The sequence below is a fragment of the Homalodisca vitripennis genome, chromosome 7 (genome assembly GCF_021130785.1).
Source record: "Homalodisca vitripennis isolate AUS2020 chromosome 7, UT_GWSS_2.1, whole genome shotgun sequence".
Taxonomy (NCBI): Eukaryota; Metazoa; Arthropoda; class Insecta; order Hemiptera; family Cicadellidae; genus Homalodisca; species Homalodisca vitripennis.
Window position 1 is genome coordinate 60359761 of NC_060213.1, and position 17762 is coordinate 60377522.

General features: G+C 33.1%; 2 protein-coding genes across 3 annotated transcripts; both read right to left on the reverse strand.

Annotated features, from left to right (window-relative positions):
• Positions 1 to 871: 871 nt before the first annotated feature.
• On the reverse strand, positions 872 to 9659 carry LOC124365895 (programmed cell death protein 7-like). Its single transcript, XM_046822009.1, has 6 exons — positions 8938 to 9659; positions 7627 to 7770; positions 6387 to 6611; positions 5853 to 6039; positions 3107 to 3314; positions 872 to 1135 (listed from the first exon to the last, which is right to left on the reverse strand). The coding sequence occupies exons 1-6, from the start codon at positions 9535 to 9537 to the stop codon at positions 1015 to 1017; spliced, it is 1485 nt and encodes a 494-aa protein (XP_046677965.1). The 5' UTR covers positions 9538 to 9659; the 3' UTR covers positions 872 to 1014.
• An 11-nt stretch (positions 9660 to 9670) lies between these two features.
• Positions 9671 to 16340, reverse strand: LOC124365896 (tubulin-specific chaperone A). 2 transcript variants are annotated; one of them, XM_046822010.1, is made up of 2 exons: positions 16054 to 16340; positions 9671 to 10059 (listed from the first exon to the last, which is right to left on the reverse strand). In XM_046822010.1, exons 1-2 carry the CDS (start codon positions 16181 to 16183, stop codon positions 9830 to 9832), a joined length of 360 nt encoding a protein of 119 aa, XP_046677966.1. In that variant the 5' UTR covers positions 16184 to 16340; the 3' UTR covers positions 9671 to 9829. The 2 variants fall into 2 exon arrangements, with proteins under 2 accessions (XP_046677966.1, XP_046677967.1); XM_046822011.1 differs by lacking the exon at positions 16054 to 16340 and adding an exon at positions 15775 to 15937 and having other exon boundaries at positions 9827 to 10059.
• Positions 16341 to 17762: the final 1422 nt, after the last annotated feature.

Sequence of the window (17762 nt, forward strand, 5' to 3'; positions counted from 1 at the left end):
TCCATTTTTAGTTATTAGCAAAAAAAAATAAAACTTTTTATGTAATCTATTAAAACATTCTTTTTTAAATTTTAAATTACTTAAAACTACATCCACATATTTCTTTTGTTGATAGTATATATCTATACGAGTAATTCGGTGCAACTTTTAGGTCATTCTCTAATTTTTATGAAAAATTGTAAATTTTAATCTAAGAGACTGACACTTTTGACTAGTCACAAGGGGATATGAGATGTGAAAAAATTTTGCAACATCTCATATTTGGTCCTGGCCCTGAAAGGGTTAACCAGTGCTATTTTATCATCGTTTTATCTTACGATACATGGTTCGGCATGCAGATATATGTATGGCATGCCTACGCATACAGCCTATGTTTAGAACACAGCTGTATGTTATTTTTTCTCAAGAAACATTATATACATCAAACTTTGGCAAAACCAGAACTTGGAAAAACCCCTAAATACATGCTATTTCCATCCAGGCCAATTTTTCTTTGGCACTTCATAGGTTAGTGGGTCTGACCCCATTAATAGGTCACGAGTTTATGTAATGTCAGTTTCATGTATTATCTCAACACTACTCTAGTTCTAAAATACAATGACCATTTATTTTAGTAGTAACCGTGTGTCAGTACTACTTATGGAAATCACTCCTATTTTGATTTGCTTGCAAGCATGTTAACCTATTATTTGGAGATACCTTTTAATAGTCAAGAATTCAACATTTTGATCTCATTTAATCACACTGTGTCGATGAAAATTATTTACTATATATACATTCTGTGATTATTTTAGTACATAAAGAATAATGAGTTCCGTGTGGGATGTAAAAAATTATTACAAACAGTTAAGTGCAAAATAAAAATTCAATAAAACCCATCCAATACTGTATATTTATTCACAACATTACTATTTCTTAACAATGTCTTAGTTAAGTTTTACTAAGCGAGAGGATTAATACAGTGAAAATTAAAAACCAGAATATAAATAATAATTGAAGCATCTACTATTAAGTTCAGTACTTGAGAAGTGAGCGCCACTGGTCCGACGATGGAGGAACAGGCAGCACCCAACCAGGGGGAACTGTTGACGATAGGACTGTGGGACACTGGACTGCGAACTGATCCCAACCCCGTCTGCAACATCGGAACAATTAATGTTGTTCATCAGTTAATATGTAGAGGTTTTACGTATAAACTTGGTGAATTGAGGGAATTATGGTTATAACATATTTTTATTAGTTGAATCCTTAGAAGTAAAACTCAAAATAAGCTATACTTTATTATGCTTAAGTATAGACTAGGTTGTATATAAGTTAAAACATTTACAAGATAACAACTATTTTAAAATTTTTATAACAATTTCTACTTTTTCAAGCAAAATCCGTTAACGCATAAGTGAGCACGACCACTTTAAAGATACACTTGCACAAGTCAGGAACAACAAACAACTGATATCTGTCAACTGTAACGTATTTGGTGCTTCCATTTCTATTCCATTACTAAAAATGTGTAGGGGTGAATGTCAAAAGAACAAATATTTATAAAAAACTACTACTCTCCTCTCCAACCGAATCCATATTTGGAGAAAGACTGACACACCCACAAGGTTCGGCGATGGACTGCAACAAATGGTAACAAGTGTGAACCGGTCAATGCTCCCCCAGACACTACTACGTCGCTGAGACCGTGACGCCACTGTCGGCTGTGATATAGTAGTGGTAGCGATTGCTTATGATCATTGCTCCTACATACAGTGATCTGTCAGCTCACAGAGCTCGGCCAGCTCGTGCATGCTTGAGTGAGTAAACCATTCCATTACACTAGTAAATGGTGCAAAGAACAATCACCACGATTAGGCTTGCTTAATTCTCATTCATAATCAGCGAATGAAATTCACGGCTTGTTCACACTTGGGTGGGATCCTGATATGTGTGTGTGTGTATATATATATATATATATATATATATATCAGAAAACTACCCTGATCAAAAAGTGTCAATTGTTTATAAGGTTTTGCGTTAAAAGTCTTGTTTTTCAGACTGTATTCTGGGAAAGAATGTATCGTTGAGTCACGTTAGTATTTATTTTTCCTTAAGCCATTGTTATAATGCTATATCACAATGCCTAGGAAGCTTACTAGTTTCAAATACCTTAAGTGAAAAATTCACAACTGTGTTAGAACAGATTGATTTTATAACAGTGTTGAAATTGTATTTACAATGCATTAGATGTTTAATTCATCACTGGTGCAATCTGCAGTAAAAGCCAGATATTAAATTTTGCATTGCTATCTACATTACTAATGATTAAACACTGCTTTAAAATTTAAATTATAAACAAATGTTTCTGCCTCTTTGACGAACTACAACTGAAAGTGTCATAAGCTGATTAGTGTCAGTTAAATTTTTATTATAAAACAAAAATATTAAAATTTTTTCAGTGTTAAGAATATATTCCAGGTAACTTATAAGATCTTTCTCTTCATATTAAACCTTCCTCAGATTTAAACAAATAATTTACAAAAATATTTACCCCAATTGGTCTAGCCGTTCTCGAGATGTGCGCTTAGCAACACATTTTGTGATTCATTTTTATTTATAAGACATGTTATTTTGGATCTACATTACAAAATAGTTAGTACATTAAATAATCTTTCTATAACACATCACCATTTGTTTCTTTCTTTCTTTTTTTCTTTCTTTCATTGTATTCCAATTCACTTTAATATTGAGGCACTGAAGATTCATGATAACAATCTGATACACAAACCACTGGACACAACCCAGCAGACCTGTTCTGCGTTGATGCTTATCTTGTAGAGTATGAAAAATGAAGGAAATAAGGTCTTTTAAAAATTGAGAATAACTAACAAACAAAAAATTGGAGTCAGATTATAATATTTTTGAAATCATCAAAATATTTTTGGATCATCTGTAAACTTAATTTCTAGCAAATATTCATACAAATATTACATGCAGTAATGGAGATTTAAAACACATGTTCACTGAGAATTCATATGAACTGAAACTCCATAATTAGATAAATACGTTCAGGAAAAATTTGAAAAACTAATTTCCACATGTGCAAACTTAACAACCAACCCACCTGATGTCCACAAGCTGGTCCCCCTGAGATGTGCTGTCCAAAGTATTAATGCCTCCGAATAGTGCAGTCTCCCACTCCTGCAGGACCAACTTTTTGTGCGTCTTGACAGGATCGGACTTAATATCCGCTTCAATCAACATCCCCCTCAGTGCCTGCTCTTCCAATTGACACCTGTCCAAGAGCTTGGTCCACATCTTCCTCAATCTCTCTGCAACAATATTTGTTTGTGTTAATACATGAATACTGTCTTTGTGAACTTAACTACTGATTTAACTTTTTATTATGTCCAAACGGAGACTTTAAACTGGCATGCATTTTAACCTTAACTGACAAACCATTTTGGCTCTAAACAAACATTTTTTTTATAGTCTGCAAAATTAATTAATAACCTTTTGAGGAATAATAAGATACTGAAAACATCATTTGTTCATATGTTTTAAAAAGTAAAAGTATAGCAACTAAAAAAATACCGAAAATAGAACTTTTTTATGGATCGTCTTACCAACATTTTTCAAACCAATGAAATGATAAAAATAACTTAATTTTGAGCATGACAGCTACGTAATAACTGCCTCTTACATAGTAAATGAATGCTACTGCAGAACAAAGAATATTCTAAGCAATATTCTGCAGACAATCGTTTAACACGAAAAGAGGCTCCTCTGTCATTATGATCAGCTGACAGTTTGTATGTGGGTAATTGTGTATAGTCATCATAGGTTAGAAAGCTGGCTACTGCTTCCTTACAAATAATACAAGTATTATCACTAGAAACAAAATCTCAACAAGTCATGCCCCTGTGTTGTTCTCTCTAATAATTTATTCTGTATGGAGAAACATAAATAATAAATCTCATGATTATTATAGTTTTTATACTGATATTTTTATAAAAATCTCATATTTCAAGTAAACTACAAGAGTTACAAAAAACGTTGTTTATATGAATAATAAAAACATATGGTGTTCTGCAATATTACTATTATTTTTAACCCTAGAACTGGCGGTCATTTCATCCTGTAGTGTCGGGCTGTTTTGGAGCTTCACGCAAGGTTTTTTAAAAAAAAATTATTAAAAATATAAATTAAAAGCAGCAATATAAATAAAAGTATATATTTTTGTGTTCAGGATTAAACGTAGAATTATACTATATTGTAAAATTAATCATACAAATTTTTTTAATAAACACTTTTTTTAATCAAATATAAAATTTACGAAAAATATTTCTTAAATTTGTGGGGACCATACCTAGCAAATGAAGTTATAGTGAGATATATTTAAAAGTGAGATAGCCATTCTGTGTCAAATTTGATCTAGTTTCAGAAAAACATAAACATTATACAGATTTATGAAAGAATCATAAAGCTATAGAACAAAAAGCAGCGATGCGCATAAATTCTGAAAATCAGATGTACACGTAAGACTTTGGTAAAACAAGTTTTGCTAATACATTTATCTATGAATACATGTTATATTGCATATTTTCTTACTTAGAATAAAATAGAATATACAGTACTAATGAAATAATTACCATAAATTGTTTTTTGAAAAGTAAAAAAAAGTTGCATTTTGCCATTATTCAAAAATTTTGCAAAAACTTTTCATTCAGCAAAATATAAAATCGTTTCTAAAGCTTGTACTATATCAAAATTTATAAATTTATGGTTTATAAGTAATAGGAAATATTATGTAGTTAGAAAACTATAAATATAACTAAATATATGGAAAAATTATAGAATAACCCAAACAGTTATTATATATAACCAAAGAAATTACAGGAAATATATATTTTATTGTGAAAACTATCTATTTACCAAAAATAAATAGTTACTTCAGAGCTAAAAGAGTGCTATAAATAACGTTTAGTAAGTGAAAACATTAACAAACTATGTGAAATGAATTTTAGCCAAGTCATTTTGCCATAGCCTACACAAAGCCGGTAATTTCTCAAACATATTTCAGTAAATAGAAATTGATTTATTCTAAAATATATGTGTTTAGACTACTACGACATCAAGCAACACACTACACATTAAATACGACACTAAAACACGCGTAAAACTATTAAAACTTACAAATATCCACAGCTCGGCACGAAAGTGATACTGAACGGCAGCGGCAACATGGCGGTCACAACAAACTGTGTCGTTTTCTTTTACGTTCAAAATGACAAGCTTGCTACGTCATAACCATAATACAAAGAGGAATAAAACTCATCTATTCCCTAGCATTTTTCTTCCCGAATCCAATGGTGCATGAATTATATCGATACGTTACCGGAGTATATTGTAAAAAGTAATTATACGAGGGAATCTTTGACCGACACAAAATTTTGACGGTTAACACCACAGAAGCGGCATTGACCGACAAAATTTTGTCAATTAACAGTTCTAGGGTTAAGCAAATTATAAAACAACATTCTGGAATGTCAAATACAAACAAATCTACTCAAGAAATGGTAAAGCAATGGCAGTATTGTAATACCATGTTTAGGACAATATAGCTATGTATACCAAGTTTATCAGCTCTTGGGCTACCAAGCAATAGTACTGTGTCATTCAAATACACAAATGTTTCATTATAGTCTTGCATGTAAGTTGGGAATAAATCCAATCTAAATTTCCTTGCTAATTACAATCACTGTTAGGTTACTAATAATTTTTCAAATTAACACAAATTTTTAAGCTATAGTCTACAATTTTTTAACCCATTATAGTTTACATATTTTTCATTCTGTCCTCATACTGACCGATGACTGTATTGAAAGTTTCTATCTGCAACTGTGACACCGGTCTGCCAGCCGCAGTCAGCCGCTTGACTCGTACCTGTCTCAGCTCCAGCAGCCGAGACAATAGTGCCACCTGTCGTTTCGCCTCCGACTTCTCCTGTGTCACTCCCCATAACACTGCATCGGCTTGCTTCTGCAGATCTTCTTCCTGCAGGTACAAGCAAGATATGGGTGGTTTATTGATTCTTGATAAATGCATTATTATCTATTTTTAAAATAATTTGAAAAGAAAAAAATTATCTGTTCAATAATGCTGAAAACACAAAGACAAAATTGTTGATGCCACTAGAAATTATTGAAGATTGATTATCATCATCTGCTAGTCCGAATTGCAGAAATCAAAAGTATGGGCATTAAAAAGTGCCCCGGGAGGGTTCACTTTTGGCTAGTTTATACCCGCTACTCGAACGTACATTGGATGAAGTAAAATCCGATGTATCACTTACGTCTGGGCAACCTAATGGATGTCTAGGAACAGCATAACAAATAACTCACCCTCTGTACACGTTCTACATCTTCTTGCATCTCTCGTTGCCAATTATCAATTTGGATGTTAACGTTCTGCTCCTTCACTGCCTGTTCTTCCTTTTGCTTTTTCCTGCGCTCTGCTTGACGTCTGAGCCTTGCCCGTTTTTTTGACCGCTTTGAACATTTTTCTTTCAGGGTTTTGATCTCTTCCTTACTGAGTTTCAAATCTTTCAAGACATCCATCAGTTCTTTCTGTAAGACATTTAGTGATGTTAAGTTTATGTTGAAATATCAACTGAGATAAGAATTAAAATTAGATTAGTAAATAATTTTTGGAATATAGATCATAAAAATATCTACAGTATATATAAAAGTAAGGTAAGTATGAGTGTGTATGGTACTCCTTGTTAATAACTGTCATTAAGTAATTATCATTATTGCCTATTTTCTTACACAGTCTACTCAGTAATTAGGATACTCAATTTCAAATGACTTTGTTAATGGTTCTATCATTTTCTATAAGTAAAGATTGAATTGTTCCTCACTTTTATTAGTAAAACCCAAATAATGAAAAATTTTAAGTTGAAATTTGTTGTACCAACAATTTTTCTGCTAGTACTTTAAAATTAATTTAAGTTACTAATTTTTATACTTAAATTCCTAATAATAATTGAGAGACTATCGAATTACATTATTTTATTGGTTGAGATTTAGCAAAACCTATCACTCATGAGGCTGAAAAAAATTAAAATAATTTCTGTCTGCATGGTATCTTGAAAACGAATGGCACTATAGACTTCAAATTGTGTATGAAGTTTCATTTCTAAATGAGGAACAATGAGTTAGAAGGTCCATGTTACTCAATAGGATTTGGCTACAACTTAGCAAATATTTTTACATTGATGATATGGAGATCCACGATGGCAACAAGAAACTCACATCAAATAGACATTACTTAATTTTTATTAAGTACCCATGATTGTATGACAAAAACAAAAAAATTTTTACACATATAAATTCTAAAATAATATCTTAATTATTCTCTAATGGATTCTCTAATTGCTTATTTAAGTTAATTAACTAGCCCTTTACGAAAAATAATGAAAAAATTTTTAACAATAAAATTACTGAACTTTAACTGTAGTACCCCAATGATTTATCCCTGTACTGGTACTTCAATTTATCTTATTTACAATATTGAAAAGTTAACTTAAAACTAGAAACAGATTTTCCACCCATTTCACAACAAAAATGATTGTTCTTTTACCTTTTTCTCTTCAATCTCTTGACATTTCCGATCCCACTCTGGAGGCGTTACAGTCTTCACCATCACATTCAGAGTGCGAGCTCCATTCTCTAACTCTCTAATCAGTCTGAATGCTTTGTTTAATTTATCTTTTACAACATAAATCTGAAACACAATCAATGTTTAGAAGCAAAAATATGACTGTATCAGGAAAACATCCAAACTAGAATAAATTACTATTAATAAACTATTGTTGAAAATTCATCATTGTAATTTTATTGTTTTGATACACTTTAAAGAATTTAAAAGAAACTTTAATTATGTAGACCAACTGTATTTATTTCACAATGTAACATACAGAATCAGACGGACCACCTGTCCACGATGTTAGCGACCAAATCAAGGAATCTACCGATTTTGTTCTTGTGAAAACCCCCATATTTCGACTGGAAAATACTATTTAACACCCAAAAATAGGTAGCACTTTTAGAGGGAGGAGTAGGGGTCATTTTGTAACATTTCACTCAGTGGTACAGTTTTTACTTTCAGCACATTTCCAATTTTTTTTTAACAGTTCAAATTTAGGATATTACCAAAAATGATCCCTACCCCCTAAAGCACTTTTGGAGGTTACAAATTACTTATACAGATTTCTTTGGAGTCAAAATACGGGCACTCTCGTTAAAAATGCAGAAAGTAGGATCTTTAGTTCAGCCGCTATACATCGCAGACCGGTCGTCTGCCTCATCCTGCATATGGAAAAAATATGTATAGAGAACAATGAGTATGGAAAAAATATTTGAAAATCATTAATGAATTATTTTGTATTAATCAGACATTTAAATGTAATTAGTTTAATTTTGTTCCCTAGTAAAAGTGAAATCTATCATTAACATAAATTGAGGTTATTTTTTAATGGTACTGTACAACAATGGTACTATTATGCCATCTACATACTCATCCATCACGATTTTGGTTCTGGTAATCAAGATTTACTGTACCTTGCTTGTTAATAAGCATCTGTCTGTCTATACATGATATTTTTATTAAATAAACAAAATTCAAATTTTTTAGGGAAAAGAACTAAAGCAACAAGCTTTGAACTGAGCATACTGCAATTCTAGGAAATTGCTCAAACCTAGTGGACTTTTCCCGATTTATTTTCCCACAGCCTCACTGACATGTGAGCGGCCATCACTTTAACACTCATAAAATCAATTGCAGCTTTTATACACAGTTCTATTCTTACGTATAGTAGCATAAATCAATTAAGTTTCATTGCTGTACTTTAAGTGAAAAAGCAACTTGTGTAATAAGCTTAACAATATTTACCTGGACGTCCTTAGCTGCAGGATTTATAGGCTTACTCGAAGTTCTTCTTCTTTTAAGCCAATTATCAACCATGGTCTGAGGATCAGGCTTGTTTGAGGATTGCACTGAAGATGTATACTTCTGTTGGTTACACTGCGGTTGACTCCACATTTGTAGAGGTTTACAAGGTCTCATCACTTCCTGAGATGTTGCAGGCATACACATCTCGGTGTCCAGGCGATTGTAACTGAATCCTTCCTGAGGAACTGACCGCTGGGACCAGCTCATACGCTGTGTCTGTTGAGGTGGAGTAGACCACTGTGGAGGTGATACACCATGGAATGTCTGAGAAGGGAAAGGAGAATTACTGGGGAACTGTGGAGGGAGTATAGGGGGAGTTTGAGAAGTAGGAAAATTTGACTGAGGAAATGTGGAAGGGAAGGGAGTGATGGGGAGAGGAAACCTCTGTTGATTACCAGGGGCATTAGAAGGTGGAGGAGGAGGGGGTGGAGGAGGAGGGGGTGGAGGTATAGACAAGGGAACAGGTTGTACTGGTCGACTACTTTGAGAGGATTCTTCTCTTCGGGGATTACGACGTGGATCACGGCGTGGATCTCTCATTTTTATAAAATAATAAACTTTTACACTAAATTGTTCAAAACAATACAAAATACAGTCTTAGTAAAATAAGAAAATCTTATTTATTTAAAAATACTTAGAAAATATTATTAGTTGTTATGTATATGTGACAGTTTATTAATTTAAACTTATAAGAAGTTTAATTTAAACTTATAAGAAATGTAACGAAAACAATAAAAATAATTTAAATATTAGTTCACTGATTATACACAATACACTAGTGGTAAGTTAGGCACTAAAAATTTATGTAAAAGTCTGTTTAGTAAGTGAAAGTTTAGCAAAAATGTTGGAGAGCTTGGCCTGGGCCGGGCAGCTGCAATTTAGCGTCTTCAAGTACTTTCACCGCTGATAAATAGTCCTCATTGGTATTCAGATCAGTCTCGGTATCAATAATTTTCTGGAGCTCTTCGTATGCTTTGACCAACCGTCGCTGGCAGTCGGGCACCATCATCAAGCACTCCTGCAAGACTTCCTCTTGCTTCCTTACATCATGATCGTCCTTGCCTATAATTTAGAAATTTAGTTATTAACCATTAATTTTACTAACATTAATGAATGTAATAAGTACTATCCTACAATACAAGTAGAATTGAAAATGAATTCACAATACTGTATAAACAGAACAAGCTATTGTCACTTGAACAACTAACTGTCTTTAATGATTTGATCATAATGGAGTATGCCACATCATGTACAGCTTTCACTAAGGTTTCATGCAAAATTTCAGATGTATAAACATATTTCTTCCTTGAGATGTCCTGCAGTCAGATAGACAGACGGATAACATACAGAAAAGAATTTTTTTTTATTCCCCCGGCAGACAGAGCCTACTAAGTGATAGACTTCCGATGCTCAGCCAAATTACAGATCTGCTTTGTAAGGTCTTCATGGAGGTACACAGAATCTCTGAACAATATTATTTGGTTCCGTTGACCCAAAAACAACTTTGTTATGGAGAAATCCTTAGAATTAAAGATGTGAGATAATTGCAAGTTTCAACTTAGGAAACATCAGTGCACTTGTAGAACACTTGGGAGTGTGTCCCCTGCACTGCGTGGCTGTAATGAAGTGTGCTAATGAAGTAAGAATACGAAAAAGTGTAAGACGATTTAAGAAATAAAAAATGTATTATTTGGCAGACCATAACCTAACCAACAGAAGGTAAGAGGATATGTTTGAAGAAGTGAAAGACCCAGGAAGACCATAATTTGGGCCAGGAATGTACTATGGTAAAGTTTAGTAGATATCTTTTGTGATTTGCAAGAAAAATATAACTAAAGTTGGCAAATATCCACGGTCAAAGTACAACCAACGGACAGACTCCCCTTAAACATCATGGGAACACACCAGCATAATTAAAAAAAAAACCCATGAAAAATGAGTGAACCCCCAGATCCTGAAGGATATAGAAACAGAATAAAATTTAAAATGTTTAGGTTATCTTAAAAGTTAGATTATTATTATTATTATTCAGTATAAGTGAAATTATCAACCAATCATGATTTCAATATATTCTAATCATCTTCCTGATTACATTATTTTTTAGTTTATTTATCATTATTGCAGAAACTTTCAGTTGAATTTGTTTGCAAATATTTTTTAATTGTTTTTAACTACAATAATAAGACTTATACTGTAATATAATTAGTTGAATTTACAATACTTGATTGTTCTCTCAAGTTGTATTTTCCACAATGATGTATTTCCGGCGCGGGTAGCATAGACTGTAGGGCAATAAATCGCCCATGTGTCATAATAGTCACTTGCAATTTCCACTAATTTTAAAGTACCATTTTCTTCATTATTAAATTGTCACAATTTAGATGCAGAATATAATTTATTTTTTAACATATCTTTTTTAAATTTTAAAATATGAGAAAATTTATTTCAATTACTTATATTGGAGTTTCATAAGTACCAGGATATGCAATATATATGTATATTTATGTTGGTGGATTGATAGAGGTGACCAAATGCAATCAGAGTTTCTGGGTGGGATACGAAAACAAACTAAGGAGGAGTAGGTATAACAGGGTCAATATTCACATGAGAATTTGAGAGAGAAGATTAAGTCTACCAAATGCATTAGAAGATAATTGTCCTTTGAAAGTAATCTCCTTTGTGGTGCTAGTGAGAGCTGTGTTTCTGCATATTCTACGTAAAAATTAGTGTCATGAGTGCACTAATATGCCGCACAATAAGTCAGAATGGACATAATAGACCTTTCGTTATTCCATTTAACTTCATAATGCAAAATAAAATTGTTCGAATTTACGGATAGAAGAATTTGTAATATTTTTAGTTCTTAAGCATTAGTGATGAGCCTTTTGGAATGTTATATTTTACTGATTGCTACTATTTCAAGGGAGTTTTTCGTTCGTTACCATCATCGCATGGCATCATCGCTGTTAGTCTGTTTAACTACTAGTGCCTTTCACAATATTTTTAAAAGATGTACGGCCTTTCTGAAATTTGTTTTTTTCCTTACATCCATTTTTCTACATTTTTGTGTTAAATAAACAAAATATAATGTAAAGTGGCTAAGTAAACATTTACTATGATAATTAAATAAACAGTACGAAAGTTCAAATGAATGATTGGACATATTACATGCAGAGTAATATTTCTTTGTTCTATATCTGTGCTGGGCATCATGTGGTCTTGTGACCATGAATAAACCTCGTACTGACATAACTATGGTTCCTACTGATGTCAGCCGTTGTCTCATCTTTGGATATGTAAAATAAAAATCAGGGGAATTTACCCCAAATAAAAGACTTGTATGTTAATTTAGACCTAAAAATAAAAGTTCATATCGGCCTGACACAAGTGCCTCCGGCAATCATTGCAAACTGTAGGAGCCAGTGTTATCCAGCGCTAATGGCGACAAACAAAAAACATCCCTCAAAGTTGTACTTATCACTAAAATATCAAATTCCGGAGGGCCTGATCACGAATGCTTCTGACCATTACTACTGCTAGGATACTACTGATCTCCACATGTCTTCTGCCAATAAAAAAACGCTCCTCTTCAGATCGAGGTAAATCCCTGAGATGAAGATGATTATTCATGAGGATATTTTAAATTAATCAAGGGCACGACAATAAATGAAAAAAAAAAAAACTAATAGAACAACAAATAACGATAGGTGATTCATGGGTCTGGGCCTACTTGAAGGGTTGTTCGTCTAGGCCTATTTGGAGACGATTTGGCAACAGGAAGTATGACTCATCAGATATTTTTCGATTCATTCTGAAACAAGGACAGTACCAGTAACATATAATAAAGTTTATTTTGGTCCCTGATAAGGAAAACTCTTCCAAAATTAATGGCCTCTAGATAATACCTAAGTATTGTACATACATCAACTTACAAATCACCCGGTGACTTCCAATCATATAAAAATATCTTTTCTCGATTTAAATATAACACAATTACAACTACTCACATAATACACACTCAAACAAGTACAGTACATAACTTTCAAAACTAATTGATTGTATTAAGAGTTGAAAGTTAATATAATAACTACTTAATCACATTACAGTAGAGTAATGGACACCATAGTTATCCACAAGGCAGTAAATACTACTGAATGGGACAATAATTGTTATTGATAATATTTATCATTGTTGCTGCACTAAGCTGTTCAGACCAAAGAACACTCAGATAAGCTATCGGATGCAGATACCTGAAATTCATAGATAACAAGAAGCACAGTACACAAATATAACAACCCCGCATTTCTGGCAAAAATAGTAAAACATCCTCGAAATAGTACCTAAATTCCATCTCAGACCATGTAGGTACTAGTTTCCGTCCTACCCGAAGTTCGTTAAACGTGATATGATGTTAGAAAAGTGACCTACCCAGAGGCCAACCAGTCTACACAAGAATTAAAATACAAACAATAAGAAAGAAATAAAAATAACAAAAACTAACAAAATGTTTAATGTAGGTTCAGCAACCACTATCCTAAGCTACAGCACAATGACCACCACATTTCAACTTTCACAGAAGAAAACCCCAAAAGGACACAATTTTCAAATTCCGAAACGGAACAATTACAGGTTAAATACCTTTCACTACTTGTTGAAGGTATCTCCATTGCTCTACTTAAAATCTTCCAAGAACAAAATTTTTCTGAAGAAAATGTGAACACAAAATGGCTAATGGGGACACCAAAAGACAAAGCTCAACGTCTTTATTTAGAAACGTACAACCCAGAAAGGTCCGACTATTGAAGGTCTGAATTGGTAAAAATAATTATTTAACAAGGGGATGCTCAAATAAGATGCGCATTGGTGGAAAATTTTATAAAAATATCGAGAAAGAGGAACAAGACCGAGAATATAGAGGAAAACCGTCAACATAAGGATAGAATCTGATGAATAAACATCAATCAATCTTCACTATAAAAGGTAGAACCAGTTGCAAAAATGATCGGACCTTTAAAAATCCTAGTGGTTTGTTCGTCTGAGTGTTGGTATCCTGATTATCCCCTCCATCAATGCCTACCCCTCCTTAGCTTGTGATCAATTCCACCTAGAAACCCTGAATCCCCTTGATTGATGGACTATTTGAGATACAACCTAAATCTCAAACATATCAGTAATTAACAATAATAGATCCTGACCGCCTAAAATTTCTTTCTGGGAATAAAAACATACTATTTTAAGAAGTTGACGAAAGTGGTATGAAATCGTTTTTTAGCTGATGTGGCTAAAGTAAAATACAACCAAAAAGATAGTTAATTGTAATTCCCACCCCCTAAAACCATATACAGTTTTGTCTAGGACAAGTAGAATATGTTAATAAGGTTGAGGGTATACTTTAATAAGCGGCCTAGACTTGTTATTCTATTGTTTTTATCGGATGGTTGGATGTTTTTATCTGAAGGAGTAATTCAATATTACAATTTATTTAACTTAAATTATGATTTCAACTTATTTCTTATAATAATTTTAAGGTACTTTGGGATTATACCGACCACACCAGTATGAAGAACATAAAAATATAAATTTATAGAAACAAACATGATCTAGAACGAAAAAACAACTTTTTAATTACAAACTTACAAGCATTTCCAGGTATTGTTATCGCTGTTATCTTATCTTTCTCGAGAATCCCGATTACGGCAGGCCGCGCGGCATCACATGATTATTTAAGTTTTTTGCACGGTACATAATCGCCTTTCCATTACAATTCAATTTATATTTCTGATCAGCCCCTCTAAAATTTGGTATTTTACTGATCTCGAGGGATGTTTTCTTTCGTTGACATCAGCGCGGGGCAGCACCGAAGGTGCTGTCGAAGCCCGCGCATTTTGGGTGGCGAAGTGTGATCAAGAATAAAAACAAGTTTTGACAATAAAGAGTTTAGTTTTTGTTTGGTAATGTTTGTTTTTGTTGAATTTTGTGTTTGGAGAAATGTAGGGGTAAAACACGGAAGTAAAACAAAGCGACACACCAGCTGAACGGGCGGCGAGACTCTGCAATCACGTTATCTACTAGACCGCTCGACTTTGAGGATGGGGAGGGGTTTGCGATAAGACAATTCCTGTTTTATATTGACGAAATATTATTCTACACTAATCTAGTAATCAGTAGAAGCAAAATGTGAAATAACGATTCATGTCTGGGTGTGGTCAGTATAATCCCAAAGTACCAATTTTAATGTAAACAATAAACAGCAAGAAGTAACTAATAGGTACTTTGAGTCTGAAATTGGCAATGACTATATAGGCTATACAAGATATTTCTCACAAGTGACAAGATTTCTTGAAGTGGCTTCACATGTGGGTTTGGCTCCTGGTAGCCCATGGGGAGAATTTTTTCCTACATTTCACAAAAGCGGTTACTCATTGATATCACGCTGAGCAAGTTATAAATTGTAAGGTTTCTTTGATATCTAAGTCTAGGCCATAGTTTTGTTATGGTGGTGTTAAATTTATGTTTTTAAAATAGTAATGTAAGAGATTCTTCTTGTTACGATAATTTATTATAACTCTTATTGTGTAAGATTTTAAAAATGTTCGGTAAAAACAAGCAAATGACAGGTGTAGGTCGCTTATTGAAGTCCCCCCCAGGTTGATGTTTTTATTGACAACTCTGACGTTAACTTCACTGACACCCACCCTTGTCTCCTACATCATAGGGTGTACATAACTCAGCAATAGGATTAGAATATTGTTTAACCTATACTACAGAGATACAGACCATGGTTACACTTCATTTGGAGTAAGCCTAAGCCTTGAAATGTAATATCACAGTTGTTAAAATAACAGTTTAGGCAAGATAAGTACATTCATTCAAGGCAAATAATCCAACACTCATTCAAACACAGTGGCAACAAATGAATGTGTCAATGTGACCTGTTTTTCAGGAAATCAACAGATTTGGAAAGCCATGAAGCAACCTGAAAGAGATATGTCAAAAGCTGAACAGCTACGATATCTGAGTGCCTGAAATGTTTTGTTACTGTAATCAAATCCCTACCTTCATCTTTATATTTCTGAACTCGATTTCTCTGAGATTCTGCATCCTTTTCATACATAACCTTTTCCTTCGCTAATCTTTTAACAACACCAGTTTTAATTTTGATAGTCTTGATCCGAACATCAGCCATTTCAAAAATGAAGATATGGAATGTTAAATAAATAATCACCAATCTAATATGATAAATAAATGAATTTCTGTATTTCAAATATAATAAAACTTATCAGCCAATCTAACACCTACATGACAAACATCATTTGCATGAGCATATAGATCTAAATCATAGACGGTTAAAAGAACACAAGTCATAAACTGTAAACACAGGTCGTCGCCCGACCACGACGCGACGATTTGTAAAATTCTTTTAATTGAGTGGGTTATTGTTGCTAAAATATGTGCTATAAATCTTGTAAATTCTAAAATTAATTCCGTAACATTAAGTACAAAAGTTTTCCATCAAGTTGTAGAATCTGAACATATTTTAAATGAAAACCTTTTTACTGTTAGTTAAATTATGTATTTCCTTGTAACTAATCAAAATATACAGGTCTACTCTTTTTCTTTATGTGAGACCTTTTATTTTTTTCTCTTTGACAAATACATTTCCGGACTCATTTCCAAATCTTTTCTTTGTCAGTACGCAGTTATCAGCAAACATTGTATCACATTTTACACATCAATGTATTTTAAAATTACAAACATTCTTATGAAACCTATCACTGTATTCTTAACACTAGATTTTCAAGTTTCAAGAAAATATTCAATATAGGGGTGTAAGAAAAGAAGCGTAATGCTCATTTTACCTTCTTGAGCTTCATAAAGCTGCCATTATGCGTTGTTCGAGCACAATGGTTTTGAGTCAGGTACAATCTGTAGTACTGTATTCCCTAGACGCTTGTGCGCCACATTCTTGAAAGAGTCTCACGCTTATTTTCCTTTATTTCATATTGTTTAAAAAAAGATGAGCAAATCAGTTACACGTGCTCAATCTTCATCTCTAGACAGTGATTTGACAAACTGCTTTATAAACACCATTTTCATATTAGGAAATTTAAATAACATTTTGTCTGGTAAAACCAAGGCCGTGTTTGTAATGTTTTTGTTTTATGTTTGTATTTGTATTTGTAATGGCCCTGGAAGTTAAACTGTCTCGAGTAGACCAGTTATTTTCTTCAATGCAGCTGCTTGACTTCACTATCTTATAAACAAAGTTTTTTTTATGTTCTGAGCTCCTTAAACCATATATTGATGCTCTTAATACTTAAGTTTCTCACGAATCATATAGTATTTTATATGAACTGAGTGTCCCATACGTTCCCAGCAAGACTGCTTTGAGGCTAGTTTTAGATGAATCCAAGTAGTATGCGCCATTCTGGTGAATCATATTTTATTTCAAGCAGCGTTAAAATAAATCAGATTTATCTTTTTAAAGAGGAACTGAGTAAATAATCTTTTTTGAAGCCTGCAGCACGGACGAAAAGGAGATTCCAAATAATAAAATTTAAATATTAGTTGCTTTTAGCCATGATTCTATTAAATTTGCAACACCTGTGAAATGCCTCAGTACCTTACAAGGTCATTGAGGTCACTCTAAGTTCGTAGTCAACAGTAAATTCTGATTCATAGATTCGTTTTAGGGAGCTAATACGTCTGAGTTCTCTGACTTGAGGAGCTGTCATATAAATTAGAAAGTAGCGGTAAGACTGGTA